General features: G+C 43.1%; 1 protein-coding gene across 1 annotated transcript; it reads right to left on the bottom strand.

Moving 5' to 3' along the window:
- Positions 1–418: 418 nt before the first annotated feature.
- Positions 419–15,970, bottom strand: LOC123424615 (probable ATP-dependent DNA helicase CHR719). Its single transcript, XM_045108258.1, has 12 exons — positions 15,397–15,970; positions 13,986–14,121; positions 13,432–13,496; positions 10,357–10,551; positions 10,119–10,268; positions 8,898–9,254; positions 8,059–8,318; positions 7,750–7,965; positions 2,934–3,135; positions 2,545–2,698; positions 1,424–2,023; positions 419–1,322 (listed from the first exon to the last, which is right to left on the bottom strand). The coding sequence occupies exons 1-12, from the start codon at positions 15,691–15,693 to the stop codon at positions 646–648; spliced, it is 3,309 nt and encodes a 1,102-aa protein (XP_044964193.1). The 5' UTR covers positions 15,694–15,970; the 3' UTR covers positions 419–645.
- Between the last annotated feature and the right edge of the window lie 2,761 nt (positions 15,971–18,731).

Genomic DNA, 18,731 nt, shown 5'->3' on the forward strand with positions numbered 1-18,731 from the left:
TATGCAACGCGGCAGTGTTATTTTTTCTAAAACACTAGGGTGATTTATGCAAAAATGCAGCAGTGACAGCAGGGTGATCTACTGTCAATGTATTTTTCATATATAGAAATCATACTGAAGCACTCAATCCCTACACACAATGACAAGGGGATTCACGAAAATATTTCTCAACCCCAACCCAAATCTTTCGTCACTGGTTCAACTTTCTCCTTCAAGTCCAACCACGACCTCGGCCGCTTTGTTTGGAGTTTCCCATTAGAACTCCCAGCAAGCGCACGAGAAATCACATGCATGTACTACAAAGACTGTGCTAGACATGCTAGCGAAGCACAAGGAGTTTCCCATTAGAACTCAAAGGCTGTGCTAGACATGCTAGCGAAACACAAGGAGTAATTAACATACCTTTACCCTCATGACATGACGAACATTTTTTCAATTTAAGCATTGAACATGTCAGGAAACATTCTGAGTTCTGATGGACATACAGTTTAATACCAACCAATTCATAAAATACTGCACTAGTCCTAAAGTTGATGAGCTTAGATGCACTTCTGAATAGAAACTGTATTAGTTTCTCTCTCGGAGCACTTTTTCCTCGCAAGGAACGCAGACAAGCATCTAAACGGCACTCCTGTCAGATGGGCATTAAAATGCCGAGCGCCCTCTAGGGTCCGACGATGGATTAGTGGAGTGGCTTGACCTTTTCCTCCTGAGGGTATTCCAGGTGAAGCTACCCCCGTGCTGCAAACCACCAGCAGTGACTTCATCTTCGTCGTTGTCGTCTTCGTTGTCGTCCTTGCTGTAGGAAGAAACTCCAGGTCTTCCTTTCTCTGGTGTCCAGGTTGAGTTGCCTGCACCATTGGCGCTGTCAGAATATTTGAGCCTTTTTGCCCTATCATGTAAATCAACCTCCTGTATATCGGATAAATAGGCACTCCGCTTTGCTCTTGGAGTCATCTTTGGGATGTCTTCGTATACCTCGTCAGATTTCATCCATTGATCAACATAAGAGTCTGAATAGACAACCTCCTTCCTTCGCCTCTTTGTGTTTATCACAGGATTTTTGGCTTCTTCCGCAAGGAGCTTCTCAGCTAAGGTTTCACTGATATCAAACACCCATTCTGGAACCTCGGGGCCCTGCATGAGCCTGGATTTATAGTTTTCTCGTCGCCGCCTCTCTTCATCCATCTTCTCAAACAACCAGAACTCCTCCTCAGTTCGAGCAGCCAAACGATTTATTTCACGCTCACTAGGGATGTCAGTTCCAAGTGTACTAGTCCCTCTCTTCAAGATCTCCTGTAGCAATGCTTTCCTATCCTGAGCTGCACGAGAGATCAATACAATATTTTTGTGAGTTCCAAATTCAGATACAACACAGACAAAAGAGATACAGGAACAGGACAGACCGCAATGGCATACAAACCTGTGGAGGTGTTGTTGAACAACCCAGCCTGGATAACTTTTGCATCAATACCCATCTTCTGTTTTGCACGATCCAATATCTCTTCTTCAATTGATCCAACACTAACAAGAACAAATACACGCACTTCATTTTTCTGTCCTATACGATGAGCACGGTCTTCAGCTTGCTGATCCATCTGAGGATTCCAATCACTGTCAAAAATAATAACTGTATCTGCAGTCTGCAAGTTCAATCCAAGGCCCCCAGCTCGTGTGCTGAGAAGAAAAATGAAGTACTCTGAGTCCTTCTTATTAAAATCTGCCAATAATTTCCCTCGTTCTTCAGTTTTCGTTGATCCATCAAGCCTCATATACTTGAAATTGTACATCTGCAAATATACTTCCAAAATATTAAGCAATCTTGTCATCTGAGAAAAAAGCAGAACCCTGTGACCAGCCCTGTGCAGTTTTGGAAGTAGTCGATCAAGCAATTCAAACTTCCCTGATGCTCTAACAATCTCCTCACGCTGATACATGTTATATTGCTCTACAAATAAGTAAGGATGATTGCAGCATTTCCTAAGCTGCATTGATAGGTTTGCCACAGCCTTTGGTTTCAGTCCTGCACATGCACATATTTGACAATAAAGAAGTGCCTCCATTCAAGAAAGATACAAGGATAATGAGTAGCTCTCAATGGTGGACACACATGGCTGTATCACCAAGCACCCGGTTAGGCTCCCACCTTCCACTTAAGAATTTATCATCGGTTTATTATTATTTTCAAGATGCAGTACAGGCACAAGGGCAATACTATGCCATTATACTCCCACCGTTCCTAAATATAAGTCTTTGTAGAGATTCCACTAATAACTACATACAAAGTAAAATGAGTGAATCTACACTCTAAAAATGCCTATATACATCTATATGTAATCCGAAGTGAAACCTCTAAAAAGACTTATATTTACGAACGGCGGGAGTACATGCCACCAATACAGAAGAGGACCAAGTTTGCATTGACATTATAGCATGAGTTTGTAATTTTATGCACAGCTTTCTCCAAGGATCGATCAAACATTACAAATTTATTCAGTCAGAAGTACTTCCTTGAGGGGAGAAAGAACTGGAAGTAAAACGTACCAGATCCTAGGGCAACCTTTCCCTTGCTTGCAACTTGCTCGTAGTATGCTTTTTGCCAAGCTGAAAAGTCACACTTGAGTATTACTTGCGTTTTCGAAGGGAGATACTTTTCGACTTCATCTTTTTTCCTTCGGAGCAAAAATGGACGCAAAACCTGGGCAAATATCAAGGACAAATGAATAAATATAAAAATCTCAAATACCATAAGTAGTCCTCATTTCATGTGTCACAAGTGCGTGCTTTGATGCTACCAACACACCGGTTGGTTCCGTTGAACCAAGAAGGTGTGAATACCAAAGAAGTGGTGGTACACATATCATTATATCAACATGTAAGCTTTGTTAAAATCACTGAGTGGCTGAGGGTGGACTGGGGCAAGCATTACTCACTTGATGCAAACGATGTATGATCAATAGCTCTTCCTCATCATTAATGCTAACATCACATGCAAATGGTGCATTAAACCATTCCTCAAAATTCCCAGATGAATTGAAAATATTTGGCAGAATAAAGTTGAGCAATGACCACAACTCCTGTAGGCTATTTTGGATAGGAGTGCCAGTCAAAAGTAGTCTGCGGCGGATCAAATATCTACAAGGAAGTATCAGCAATCTATAAGTCAGATTCTCAAAAGGTTAAGACAAATAATAACACTTCAGCCAATAAGGATGAACAAAAAGGTTAAAAGTTAATCACAAAAAGTGTTGAACCGGTATGGGCCCAAGCTCATCCTCTTATCTCTTAGGGCTCAAGCCCATGTAGAGGGATTGACCTAGAAGGAGGCATCCAGCCCTCCCATTCCCTGTTGAGCCGCCACACACACGCGCGCGGGCGCGCGATAGTTGCAGCAGCTGTTGTTCCCTGTTGAACAGGGTGAGCACGCGACTCAACATGGTATCAGAGCCAGGTTTTAGGACCAACAGCAAGATGTTGAAAACCCCTCCCCTTCTTTGAAACATTTTGATCTATAAGGCTATACAAGAAACTCGTGTATTGGCAAAACACAAGCATTTTCTCGTACAAGTTCTGCTGACTGAAGCCAAATGCACGGCAGAGTTAGTAGGGAAGATCAGCTAGCTTGAAGAATTGCAGAGGCAGCATTTTTGTTTTGCACAATCAACATGACAGCATCGAGAAAAGCCTTTGCAGCTTCAGACTCAGCTTCTGCAGCCCTTGCTGCTGCTTCAGCCTCCGCATTGGCAACTTATGCCTCAGCAACTGCCTTGGCAGCCAATGCTGCTGCCTCTTCCATATTCATGTGTGTCATTATATCCAGTTCAGCATCCACTTGAGGCTTAGTTAGTTGTCTAATACTAATATTATGTTTGTCATCTTCGGCTGAGTGCACATTGGTGCTCCTTCCACCTAACGAGACTGAACTCGGTGCAATCCTGTATTTTTGGTTGGCCTTCGTCAATTTTCCGGTAGCAACCAGTGCCTTCAATTTTGTAGATAGTTAGCGTTGAAAATCAGTAGGTGGCCAGTATTGCTCCTCAATGTATGAAGAGATGGCTGTTTTATTTGATCTGGAGGACTCCTTAAGCTTCTGTATAGCTTCTAATATGAGATCATCAAGCCTATGACCAGTGAGTTGTAAGTGGATCTATACAGTGAAGCAGAATCCTGAAGGGAAGGTGGAACGGTGTAAGGCCAGATTAGTCGCCAGAGGATATAGTCAAACTTATGGAATTGACTATGATGAGACGTTTGCTCCCGTGGCAAAGATGAACACAGTAAGGATATCGGTCTCCCGTGCTGCAAACTTTGGATGGAAGTTGCATCAATTAGATGTCAAGAATGTCTTCTTGCATGGTGAGTTGCATGAAGAAGTGTACATGGAGATACCACCAGATTTTGGTACTTCAGAGACTACGGGGAAGGTATGCGGGCTGAAGAAATCCTTGTATGGACTGAAGCAATCACCAAGGGCATGGTTTGATAGGTTCAGACGTGTTGTCCGTGGTATGGGGTATGGTCAGTGTAACGGTGACCACACGATGTTCTACAAGCACTCTAATCGGAAGATCATCATTCTTGCTGTTTATGTGGATGACATTATCATCACTGGAGATGATAAGGAGGAAATAGAGAGATTGAAGGGCTGTCTGAGCAAGGAGTTTGAGGTGAAGGATTTAGGTAACCTAAAAAACTTCCTTGGCATTGAAGTGGCTCGAAGAGAGAAGGGAATCTCTTTGTGCCAACGAAAATATACCTTGGATCTCTTGAGTGACGTGGGCATGATGGGATGTCGTACTGCTCCTACTCCGGTTGAACAAAATCACCAAGTGACAACACAATCAGCAGAGCTAGTGATTGGTTGGGAGATTGTTGTACTTGTGTCATACCAGGCCTAACATTACGCATGCCGTGAGGGTGGCGAGCAGATACATGCATGAACCAAGGAGTGGGCATCTTGATATTGTGCACATAATCCCGAGATACTTGAAGGGGACTCCGGGTAAAGGGTTGTGGTTTGGGATGAGTGGACATCTTCAGGTGGATGGCTATAGTGACTCTGATTGGGCCAGTTGTCAAGGTGATAGAAGATCAACTTCTGCCTACTGCGTGTTTGTGGGAGGAAATTTGGTGTCATGAAGAAGCAAGAAACAGCCGGTTGTATCTAGATCAACAGCAGAAGCTGAGTATAGAGCATTATCTCAAGGGTTGTCTGAGATGCTCTGGGTGAAATACCAAGAAACAGTCGGTTGTGTCTAGATCAACAGCAGAAGCTGAGTATAGAGCATTATCTCAAGGGTTGTCTGAGATGCTCTGGGTGAAGTACCTACGAAGCAAGTTGAAACTTCTGAGGAAGGGACCCTTGAAGGTGTGGTGTGACAATTAGTCGGCTATAGCCATCGCTAATAACCCAGTTCAACATGATAGGACAAAGCATGTGAAAATTGATCGCTTCTTCATTAGGCCTCGTTTGGTTAAGGGGGATTGGGGAGGGTTTGAGAGGAAAATCCCCAGGGGGGCCAGAAGCCCCACAGATCCTCGCGCGCCCATTTGGTAGGAGGGGTTTGCTTAGCCCAATCCCCTCCGTTCCCCTTCAATTCCTTCCTATCCATGTGTTTCAAAACCCTTCTCGGGGGACTAGTGGAAGCAAAACCCCGGGGATTTGAGAGGATTGGGTGGAACAAAGGGATTCACCCAATCCCCTGAAATCCCTCCCTCTCCAATCCCCCTTAACCAAACGAGGCCTTAAGGAGAAACTTGATGCTCGGATCATCAGTCTTACTCATGTCAGCTCTAGGCAACAGTTTGCAGATTGCTTGACAAAGGGACTAGGAACAAAGGATTGTAACTTGACATGTGACAAGATGGGAATGATAGATATCTACCACCCATCTTGAGGGGGAGTGTTGAACCGGTATGGGCCCAAGCCCGTCCTCTTATCTCTTAGGGCCCAAGCCCATGTAGAGGGACTGACCTAGGAGGCATCTAGCCCTCCATTCCCTGTTGAGCCGCCACACACACACACACACACGATAGTTGCAGCGGCTGTTCTTCCCTGTTGTTCCATGTTGAACAGGGTGAGCCCACGACTCAACAAAAAGGATGAAGGAAAATGAAGCCTCAACAGAAAATTGGAAAGTGGGAATAAGCAAGTAGCCATGAAGCAAAGAGATACTGAAGTACAAAGGAAGATATTCATCTTGATCAAGTTATTCTCAAGAAAAGAAACATTGTTCATAAAGAAAGATAAATATTTACTGGCCTACTCTGGAGTTTACGCGATTTACACCTAACTTAATGGTTAGCTTCTGAGCTTTAAATAAAAAATAAAGTGACTAATTTATCAATTATCAGTTGGGACCATACTGTTATATGGATAACGAGAGCTGCTAAGAAAAATAGCCACGGGTTTTGATGGGAAAAAATCCAGATGCCTGCCCAGAAGCCATCAAGTTCTTTTGTATAGTTGGATGCACTCCTTCAATTTTATTTTGAGCCTTCAACTGAATTTAAGCTTAAAACATAAGGATAAATGTGTGCACCTTGATAAGTTTAAAAAGAACTTAGGGTGTGTTTGATTTGAGCCCAAGCTAGCCCTACCAAAATATGGCTAGCCAATATTATGGTCAAGGAAGTTGCCCATGCTTTGATCAACGTTGGCAAGAAAAGTGAACTACAGTTAGCTAGAGGGGATGGGCATGCCAAAATATTGGCTATGACCAAAAAATTGGTATGGTTGGTTTTGGTCATCATCCAAACATACCCTTATACCCAAGGAAATATACCTGGTTTTCATGCGAACACGGAAACAAGATGTAATGCTTGTGTACAAATTAACCTTTTATATTTCATAAAGTCCACGGTCATAATTTTCTTAATTGTACTGTTAGGCTGTTAGCTACTCACATAAGACTGATTAAACACATGTTTCGGCTGTGTGCACAGGTGTAGCCTGCTAAATGGCCTGTCTGAAGACCACAAACTCAAGTACGTAAGTTTTAAATTCGCTCTTTCTTACTGATGAAGGGAGAGATATCCATACTTATTTTATTTCAAGTACAGAACAGATCAATCTATTCTTTGAAGAGTGTCATAACTGACAGGATAAGGTGCTTTTGAGGCTCAATTTGCCAAAACCACCTTATTGGAGCAGGAATGGGAGTTTCATACTTGCCAGCAGCACCAGCCTCGGTTTCTGAGACCTAATACTACAAACAAAGCTTAACGGTTGGAGTTTTTCAACAACTGTGATTGTACCAAACATGAACTGAACATCAGATAGGTTGAATAGAATATATCGGTTGACTGGGGGAGGTTGTGGAAAAAAAGTTGGGGCATGATTGGCAAATAAGGGTAAAAGAGAGAAGGACTGGAGGTTTATTTCTTGCATCCCTCAATAGAGTACAGACCCTGCCTTTTAGAGGGCAGACTGAACATGGCGCACGAGTGCTATGTCTAATTCTATCTTAGTCCTTTAACCAGTTACTTTCCTAAACTAATCTGATCTTTCTTCTGGACTACAATATTATTCTTACTCAGACAATAATTCATCTTTAATGAACTCAAACTCTATCATCTTTCCGATGTGACTGTTCCGCAACAGATATTTCCAAGTTATCTAATATGACAATGAGTTATGGAGTTACTAGCCAACAGAGCCATCCTCCGACAGAGGTACAAGTGATCACATAGAAGAAGCTTCACCAGAGTAAAGAAAAAGAAAAGGTAACTTATGACCAAAGCGTGTACCCGGAAACTAGTGTGCGAGCAAGAGCACATTCATGATTTTTCAAGCGATGTCCTTCATCAACTATCAAATAGTGCCAGTGAACCTTCTTCAGGAACTTCTTATCTTTCAGTATCAAATCATAGTGTGTGAGCAAAACGTTAAATTGTCCTCCAAAATGTGTTTCCCTGAGAGATTTCCTCTCATCTGGACGTCCATCATACAGAATTGTACCAATACTGCAAACGACGAGCATATCAGATTTAGGTTACTTTAATATATAGCAGGATAACATAGAAATACTGATCAAGCGAATTCCAGTGAAACAATACCTTGGAGCCCATGTTTTGAACTCATTAGACCAATTTGGTAATACTGCTTTAGGAGCTACTATTAAGTGAGGTCCTGTGACCTCCTTCTTTTCCAAAAGATAAGCGATCAAAGCTATGGTCTGAATTGTTTTGCCCAAACCCATTTCATCAGCCAGAATGCCATTCAAATTGTTGTTGAATAAAGAAAGCATCCATTGGAGACCCTCTAACTGATATGGTCTTAACTCCCCACCTACAAGGGCTGACGGTTGTTCTGTTACCTGTAAATTCAAAACAGTAGAAAGGAACATTAGTTGCCCCAGAAGTGGAAACTTAACAAATTGTATTGTAAGAACAAAATGGCAAAAACAAATTAACAGAGCACCATATAATACTGAAATATTTCATTCATGGACCATTCAGCAGTGAAATGTCACAAGTGAAATTAGATCCAAATAAACTGGGACCATCAGTTATTGCAAACAGGCAATATATTCTTCTGCAGAAAAATTCCCACATTACATGATTATAACACACTAATTATGGGCAGATGATCTCGCAGAATCAAGAATTCACATAAAATTTATTTAAGCCAGTGTGTATCTAGTACCAGTAGGGCTCTACCCCACTGTGTTATGGACAATAATACTATCTACCATCATCACGAATCCAAGGGGAGCATAACTTGAGTGCAGCCAAAAGGTTAATTCGTATTAGATCACTGAATCTTACTTGCCATGCTACAAGATTCTACGACACTGGTTGCATGTATATAGAAATCGATTAAAACTGTGAGACCGAGGCAACATCTCAAGCAACAAGTTACTAAATATATGGCTATAAGTCAAATTTCAATCTACCTTCTCTTCGATGGAATGGACGGTAGAATCAAGCCTACGGCCAGCAGCATTAAATTTACTAGTATTTGCAGAACCGTGTGTATCTGCATCATCATCTGAAGGAGACTCTGGGGATTCATCAGATTCTGAGTCTTCAGACCCTTCAGGACGACTAACATGCTCAGCATCTTTTTGTCGCTGTACAGCTTTCCCAATTCCTTCTAGAAGCTCATTTGTCTTATCAAGGAGCATCGTCAGCCGTTCATTCTTGCTCTCCTCAACCATCCGCATATACGCTTCTTGATCACCTGCTTTCAAAACTTGCAATCTACTTTTTTCAAGTCGATTGATACGTTGGCGCGCCCGAACATGCCATGCCTACATTTAGCAAGTAAAAAAAAAAAGTTCACGCTACTTAGATTAGCAAATCAACGGAAGGAGTATAGATAGGGATAAACGCATAGTTTAACATAGGAAATGTAACGGACAGAATAAACACAATGGTGTTCTAAAAAATTTAAAGGGGGGAAAGGGCGATAAACATCTTATCTTAAGGCTTGACCATGAACATCCACAAAAAGTAAGATATCTCTTGAGCACTAAAACATGCACAACACATTTCATCAGCAGATATCTTTTTTATCTGTTGTAAATTCTAGTGATTTCATGTATGCTACTAGAATGTCCATCTTACATGTTGCAACCAGCATCAAAAATATCATTCAAAAGCATGGCATGGCTCACTGAAGCAAGACAACTGCAGATAGGCCAATAGATACACCATAAAAATTGTAAAGTTATGCTAGAAAAAAGCATTTATCCCTATGGGAGACTCATCGCTCATGAAATGGTGTGCAGACAAGACATATCAATGAATATTGGAGAAAATAGCTAAAGAAAAATCATTTATCCCTATGCGAGGATCATCGCTCATGAAATGGTGTTGCAGACATATCAATGAATATTGGAGAAAATAGCTAAAGTAAGAAGTCCTCTAAATATAGCAAGTAGAAACTTTTGATACATTGTTCACATCTACCAGAAACTGACAATATCAGGTTATTGCTATCAGCAAAGAGGGCATGTTTCAAATCAAAGTCGCGAGATAAAAGAGTATCATAAGTAGAGCCGAGTTTGTAAACAAACAGGATGAGCTAATAACTCCAGTGAAGACACAAAATTAGGTGAGACATTGACCATCTTGTTGCTAACTCTGAAATAAGGAAACAAATCAAACCATACCTGAACTCCATCATTACGTTGCTTTCTTCGTTTGTAAGTAGCCGATGTTTGCACTTGATATTCCCTAGCAGCATTAAGAATTTCTGTAAAAAACCTTCTCTTCCTGGTCTCAGCCTGGTTCTTTTCCTCCTCTTCAAGCTTTGAGATCCTCTGAAGTTTGTGAACGCAGAAAATGAGAATCAAGATTTCAGTTGTATAAAAATTGTCAAAACTGAATATCAAATATGTGAGACAAAACCTCGGTGAATCTCTTTTTGCGATGGATATCATCGGTATCCATTGAAAAACCATCCCCTATTCCATACATGGTAAAAGGATATCGTATCCGCATCATCCCCCAGTCAAACAATTGCCTCTCAGGATGCGCACATTTTTTGTGTAACCAGTATTCAGCATTGACATCAGACCGTACTTTCTTCTGCAAGTCTAGTAACTGCAAGTATACAATTGAGTTAATCAATGATCATCAATACAATAACTCAGTGTCACTATTATACTTCTATATATAGATCTATAGATGCCAAGCACATGTTAAACTTCACTTCACTTCATAATCAAAATGGTGCATTATGAAATATAAACAACATAATCCACAGTTGACAGTTCATACTAATATTTGCAAACAAGATACGGTGGTGCACAACTACTTGCCATACTCTGCTCATTCCTGAAATGGAATTATTAATAAGTATAGAAAGTTATAGATGTCCTTTGTACCAAAGGACTCAAATGTTGCTCATGTGCCCCAATCAATGGGGAAATCGACATTAAAAGATCACATCTGTCATTATTTTTCTCCGTGTTGGAGCATTGTCATATTAGAACGACAATAGCTACCATCCTCCCACCGTGATGGTATATATCATGGTTTTTAAGGCGACGCCTTACCGCTTTAGGGAGGGGGAGCGCTTTGACGCCTAGGCGACGACTAGGCGGACGCAAAGCAGTCGATTTTCTAAAGCGGAGGGGGAGCGCTCTGACGCCTAGGCGTCGCCTTAAAAACAAGGGTATATATCAATCAAATGTTCCATTCAGAAGCATGAACATACATTTATATTACCATCTGGGCAACACGGATACAGCTGGGAACCAGCGTATCAGGGGTTGGATACGTCCTGATACCTCGAGATACATATCAGCCACTTCTTTATTTTTCAAATAATAAAAATAATTCTGATACAGCTGGGATGCACCCCGAAACCTGTCTGATACAGGAAAACCTAACCGTTCAATCCATACCACAAACGCACCCTGTCCTTTCGACTCGTTCTCACACGCCCATGCCTCCATCTGACCTTAGTACCACACGGCCGCCACACCAGCGAGGAGGAAGGCCCAAAGTCAAAATGGTTATGGGCATTAATTCTGCGTTTTGGGACATATTTAATGTGACTGTAGCGTGAAGAAATAAGTTAGATGGGCTCACCTAGCCCATTAAACCACCGGCCCGTCTATCCTATTCTCCTACTAAAGGCTCCTATTAGGTGCACAGTCGGCAGAAAATCTAGGGTTCCTCCTCACGCCGCCTTTCTCCCTCTTCCTCTGTCCCTTGCTGCACTGATGGGAACCAGCCAGTGAAGCTCGATGTCTTGCCAGAGAAGCTAGATCCGTCACTGAAATCGGTCAATTTGTCATTGGAGAGGTTGCATCCTCGTCGCGGAGGATGAATCCTCGCTGGGGAGGTCAAATCCTCGCCGGGGAGGTTGATTTCTCGCATGAGAAACGTGATTCCTCACCGGAGAAGGCTGATTTCTCCCCAGAGGTCCCTCCCCTGGTAGGAGCGCCACCGCACTGGAGAAGAAGGATAGCTGCTGTCAGCCTCTCACCGCCAGATCCAAAGTATCACCGCAGATGCCTTCGCCGTCCGCAGCCGATTTGTGTCCTTCCAAACCACAGGTCAGTTCCCCCTTCTCCCTTCTCCCTCTCAAACTTCTGTATGCCGATTACTTCTTATCCCCCTTTTAAGGTAGAAATGGCTAGTCCGTTAAGCACCGGTAGCGACTGGTGGTTCTGGAGTTGGAAGCTCTAAATCAAATGCAGGCAGTGGAAGTGCCAATGCAGTCCACAGGCTGAATGATGCTAGTGTGATTTCTCTAAGTGACGATGGCACCAGTGAGAGGAAGAGAAGGGGGTCATTGACTATTGAAGCAAGCATCAATCAGGAAACTCGCAGCAAGCTTTGATGCTCTTATTGCTAGGATGTTCTATACTTCAGGTGAGTAATTTACAATGCAAGTTTTTAATTACCATTTTTGCTAGGATGCTTTTAATAGCTTTCTATTTCATTTGTAGGCATGCATTTTTAATCTTGCAGGGCTAGAGGCCTTGCTTAGATAGATAATATTGGGGCGTTTGGACACTAGAGTTGGAGAACCAATAGACTTCTAGTATAAAAAAACCTAGTTTCTATATATATAGACACACACACACAAACAAACAAACATAGCCCATATCTGTGTTTTTTAAAGGTGATGTTCCATGGTATCAGTATTTGTATTTGTATGTTGGAGACCCAAAATAGACTTCTAGTATAAACATGACTAACTTCTATAATAAATAATAATAATATAGACACACACACACACACACAAACAAACAAACAAAACCCATATCTGTGTTTTTAATAGGTGCCGTATCACAGTATCGGTATTTGTATCTGTATCGCTATAACCAAGCATCCTAGTTTACCATTGTTCTACACGCCGAAACAGATCTTGGTACAGATTTTCCCTGCATGCTTACTCATCAAGTGTATCACTACACCAAACACTATAACTAGTTTACAGAAGTTGCATGTATTTACCGCCAAATTCCATGAAGACGTGAGGCCTGATTCAGTCAAATAAGACACCAGGCCTACTTGGTTAGCTGCCAGTTTTTGGCTTGTCAATATGTTGGCATACCCAGAAAGTAGGCATCCAAATGGTTTGCTTCCAAAAGAATTGGGAAATTGGCAGCTAAACATGTGGACCAAGTAAAAATTGGCAGCAGGCAGTGCCAAAATATGGACTTAGCAACATAAGTGTCTTTGCAAAGTTGTTCCCATCAACCAAACATGCCAATATTCTATAAATAATGAAGTTGTTCGGAAAAAAATAACGGGACAGCACTGTACTATAAAACCAGCATACTTCAGCTTATAACACTTATCAATATATAACCATCAAGCAATGCTACACAAATCTTAGATGGTCAGGGGAAAAGAGAAACTAACAGAAATAAGAAAGCTATGGAGTGGTAAGTGTAAGCATATAAAGCAGAAAAATGCAACACCTGGAAAGTAATCATTGGTCCCAATAGACATTGCATTTACCTTGAGCCCATATAATTCGAGTAAACACTTCATTTGCAAATCTTCACCCCTAGTAGATGGTAACCCTGGCACATAACAAGAAACGAGATTGACATTGGTGTACATAAATGATTTTTTAGGGAAGTTCAGAAGCACTCTAAAAAGCAGCTGCAAAAAATGCAAGTACAAGAAAATCGTGTTGGAGGCATGCCCAATAGTAAGCATCCACTAGAAATCATGTTTAGACGTGCAATTACAAGAGTGTGAACAGAGAAATGGACATGCAAGATTCTAAGAAAAAAATCAACCCTACCGGTTTGCACCGTCTTTGCCATTTTCAGAAGGTCAATTGCAGAACCAACTATTTATGCAAATAAAGATAAGCAAAGATACAGAACAGAAGATAAAACAGAAAGATCAGTAGTAAATCAAAATAACCAAGGACCTTCGTAATACAGAAAGATAAGGTGAAAGCGGGATAAGTACTAAGGCTAAGAGCCTAATTCATTTCCTACGGAAAATGGAACTCAGACAAGTAATCAGGCAACAAGACACTGAAGGAGTTGATATCTAACCTTCGAGTTCAGATAACCGATGCTGGATGCAGGTATTGAAGCGTTCTTCTTTTAGAGCAGTCAACTTTGAGGAAGACATGTGCGTCATTTGGTTCCTATATATAGAATCTTCAAGGTCTTGAATCAAGGTGGCTTCCTAAGAGGTAGAGGAAAACGCCAGTCAAAGAATATTAACAAACACTAAACCTCAATAATAGAACAAAAGAGTTAATTATATTTATGCCACTCGTTGTGTTCCTCCTTCTAGCATTACGTGTTTCTCTAGACATTGTCATGCTGTCCACTCCATACAACCATCAACAGAAAGAATAAAAGAAAATTCAGATCAGGATCAAGAAAATGCCAGATAATCAAGAAAAAAAAACATGGATTGCTTCTTGACTGAAACTTCAGAAGAAGAAAATTCAGTCTTAAACTTGTGCAGAGAAGTGACTCCAGAACTCTCCAGGTCATCCTGTATTTACTTTATGTGATTTTGTCGTGCTTTCCTTCCTGGTAATTTCTTGTCAGGTCAAGAGACGACTTGTGTGGCTATTTTCTAACCCAAGATCGGTGTCACAAACAGTGGGAGAAGGAGAAGTTTCTCGAAACAAGGGGAGTGGGGCAGAAGCAAGTACCTCGGATCAGTTATGACGGCAAACAACTTATAACATACTCAATCCGTCCCAAAATTCTTGTCTTAGATTTGTCTAGATATGAATGTATCTAGTCGCGTTTTAGTATTTAGATACATCCATTTTTAGACAAACCTAAGACAAGAATTTTGGGACGGAGGGAGTATAAAGGAAGACAAGCAATTTATTTATCCCATTTTTTCATCTGACTCCCCTCATTAACGAAAATCAGTCTGATGGCAAGACTGATTCTCAAGGAAGTCCTAGCTAAATATAGTACATTTTGGAAATGAAGCTACATGTTTCTGATTCCATTCTGACATTAGAAGGCCCAGTCACCCAAACAAGCAACATGATACCCAATCATCAAACGTCATTCAAGCCATCCCAGCTGAGTGCCTTGCTAAATAGAACTAGCACCAGTCCTGTAGCCCGGGGATAATATAAGTTGATATGTATAGCCAATTAATCATGTGTTCATCCAAGGTGAATCGAGAGCGTATCAGCCAGAAAAATTTACTAAACCACACGCATAAATATCCCTTCACTTACAAAGCGCCAAAGCTAACGTTCCCAATTGCACAAACATCCAGCCCAAGTCGAACCCAAAATGAGAAGCAGGAAGGCACGAACCACAGTAATTAATTATTGGGAACCACAGCTAAATCTCGCCAATCCCACAAACCCTAGCCAGACCGCGCATCAGACCAAACCCCGGCACCAGTCCCCATCGAGCTACGCGACGCCAGAGCATCCAACCGAAACGCGCCACATAGTGGAGAAGCACCGGCACGCACCTCGGCCGCACCGACGGCGTTAGCGGGATCCCCCCCTTGGCCTTCATCCCCGACCAGCGCCGGGCCCTCGGCCCCTTCCTCATCCACCTCATCCTCGTCCCCCGCGTCTTCACCGCCGTGGTTGTAGATGGACGAGACCGCGCACAGGACGGCGGGTGGCAGCGGGAGGTTGCGCGATAGCAGGTTGAGCGCGCCGATGAGGATCCTGGCCTGCTCCACGTCGCCCCCGCCGGCCTCCTCGGGCGCGGCGACGGGCGGCGGGGGAGCAGGCGCGGCCGCGTCCACGGACGCCGCCATCGCTAGGGTTTCCGCCTCCAGCCCGCGCGACGCGGCGGAGGCGAGGCGGGGGCCTTCGTCTTCGTCCCCCCGCTTCCCGGTTCAAATCGGAGCGCGGCAACGCCCCGCTCGAAGCCTTTGCGGGGGGCTGGCTTTGTTATGTTTTCGCGCGGTGTTGTCAGTGGGGAGGGGAAGCTTCTTCGGCTTCGATGGATCGATCGGGGAGGCAGGCGGGCGGGCGGGCGGGCGCCGGGGCTAGGGGGGTGGCTCTGCGCTTCGGATGGGGAATTTAGGTTTTCTTTTCTCTTTCGCTTTTTTGTTTTAATGGGTCGGGATAATATGCGCCAGATCGGGTAGGTTCGGGCCGGGTTGGATTTGCGGGACAGAACTGCGGGCCTAGGGCAGGGCCGCCGGTAGGAAGGGCTAAGCCCAGGTCCACGTCAGCTTTGTCATTCTTTGCGTGTGCGCTAAAGAGAACGCACGTTGCACATATTGCCCACAAGCTCTTATAACCCATCTTATAGCTAGTTTGTATAATAGTTAGCTATAAAAAATACTCCCTCCGTCCTAAAATAAGTGTCTTCAACTTAGTACAACTTTGTACTAGAGCTAGTACAAAGTTGAGACAGTTATTTTGGGACGGAGGGAGTACTACTTTTATCATATATGGTCCATCTTTCACTCTCACAAGGCACCTAGGAGCACGTGTTACACATGGCTCTTCACGAAGAGCTCGCTTTCCTTCTCTCTCCTCTTCTCTCTCATCCAACTCAGCAAAAATATAATATTTTAATTCTTACAACCTGCTGATTGTACATTATTGTACTTGCTCTAATAACTAGTATCATGTATTATAGTATCATGTATATGATATTAATGTATGATATCATATCTGTAATGCATAGTACCATATATTAGTATTATAGGATAGTTCATTTATTGTCATGCAAGAAACATAGTAGCACATCATTTAATATGATACGGTATCATGATATGATACTCAACCATTTCTTTTTTCATTAAATTATACGTCACCTCATCAAAATTGTCTACTCCCTCTGTTTCTCAATACAAGTCCTTTTAGAGATTTTACTAGGAGACTACATACGAAGCAAGATGAATGTATCTACACTCTAAAATATATCTATATACATCCGTATGTAGTCCCCTAGCAAAAACTCTAAAAGACTTATATTTACGAACGGATGGAGTAGTTAGCATGCATGATACTATCTATGTTACTTCCATTACGGGCAGCCTAAGAAGAACGCGTTACCCTGTCGTTAGGGTTTATCTCCCCTCGGTGACGATTTGCTCGTCAACATAGGGTTTCGTCTACCCTCCCTCCATCTGCATCGGCAACCGGCCTTTGGACCGATCAAGGTGCGCTCCTCGTAGCGCTGTCCGGTCTTGGCCTCTTGGTTTAGTTGTTTGGGGATTGATAGGGTTTCTTTCAGCACCCGATTGAATCTCATTTCGGATCATGGAATCAAGATGGCTACAAAAGCTTCAAGTTCTACAGTTGCGTCGGACTTGGAGGCTTTTATGAGCAAGATGGGCCTCTAGGAGGAGGACATGGATGATGTGGTGGTGGAGAAAGAGGACCCACTCCGCCGACTGCGACTCGTTGGATGGCCATAGTGCGAGTCCATACAGAGAAGAAGTACAGTCAGTATGGTTTTTTCAAGACCATGCGCGCAGCATGGGATTTAGCCCACACAGTACAGAGCCGCCCGCTCGAGGAGAACCTTTACATTCTGCAATTCACATGTCTGGAAGTCTGGGAACACGTAATGGGAGAAGGGCCCTGGAATTACAAGGGCAACGCGGTGATCTTGGCTAAGTACGACGGGTTCACAAAACCATCGTTGATCGAACTTGATATGCTAGAGTTGTGGATGCAGGTGCATGATCTCCCGGATGGTTTCTATCCTCTACTCAAATCCCTGGCAAGGAAAGTTGGGGATTTCATATATGTAGAGCCCAAATAGCAAGACTTCAAGGGGAATTTTTTTTAGAGTAAGGGTTCGCATCAACGTGTTCAAAACCCTAAAGAACATGGCCAGTCTGATACAGGAAGGGCAGTGTTAGATATTCAAGGTGAAGTACGAGAGGCTCCTGGATTGGTGTGTGGTATGCGGCCATCTCGGGCACTAATACAAGGAACACGGTGATGGCATCCACGCCAAATCAGCACTTGTGTTCAACTAGCTACACGCTAAGTGGTTTAGAGGCGATGGACCTAGACCTGGTCAAAACCGTTTCGGCGAAAGGGGAAGTTGTCAAGGTCGTGGTAGAGGTGTCGGATGGACAGGGACGGGCAGAGGAGATGCAGCACCATGGGAGTACTCTAAATCGACGAAAGTAAGGGACACTGCGATGATCGATGCTGAAGGCAATCGCAAACGCACGCAGGAGGAGAACGTTGCAAACCCTCAAGAGGCACACTCTCATGTGTAGGTGGCACCTGCAGGAGCGATCACCGTGTCACGGAAGACCCCGCTTCTGTTAATCGCGCCCACTCCATCTGCCAGCCCCAGCTCGAAGCAGGATTTGAAGCGCATAAAGATTGGAACAATTTCAGACAAGGTGCCAAAAAGTGATACAACAAGCAAGAACCAAGAACCAAAATTGGCGTCCTCTAACCCGGATGGTCGTCGGGCGCAATGAATACCATCTGTCGGAACTGTCGTGGCGCGGGCAATGCTGCCACAGTAAATGAGCTTCGCGAGAGGTAGGGTAGAAGCACTTGTTGGTACTTTGAGCTATGATAATTGTTTCACAATAGACACACAAGGTAGAAGTGGAGGCATAGGAATCTTTTGGAACAATCCAATAAAATTGATATTTGGGGGTACTCGATTTATCACATAGACTATGTAGTTCTTTATCCTAGTAAAGACCCGTGGAGGCTGACATGTGTGTATGGGAAAGCACAAACACATCTCCAGCATCAGACATGGACCGTGTTAAAAAAATATAAGCTCTTTGAGTGCCCTACCATGGCTCTGTATTGGTGATTTCAACGAAGCGCTACGTCCGGATGAACACGAAGGAGT

Source organism: Hordeum vulgare, chromosome 1H (genome assembly GCF_904849725.1).
Source record: "Hordeum vulgare subsp. vulgare chromosome 1H, MorexV3_pseudomolecules_assembly, whole genome shotgun sequence".
Taxonomy (NCBI): Eukaryota; Viridiplantae; Streptophyta; class Magnoliopsida; order Poales; family Poaceae; genus Hordeum; species Hordeum vulgare.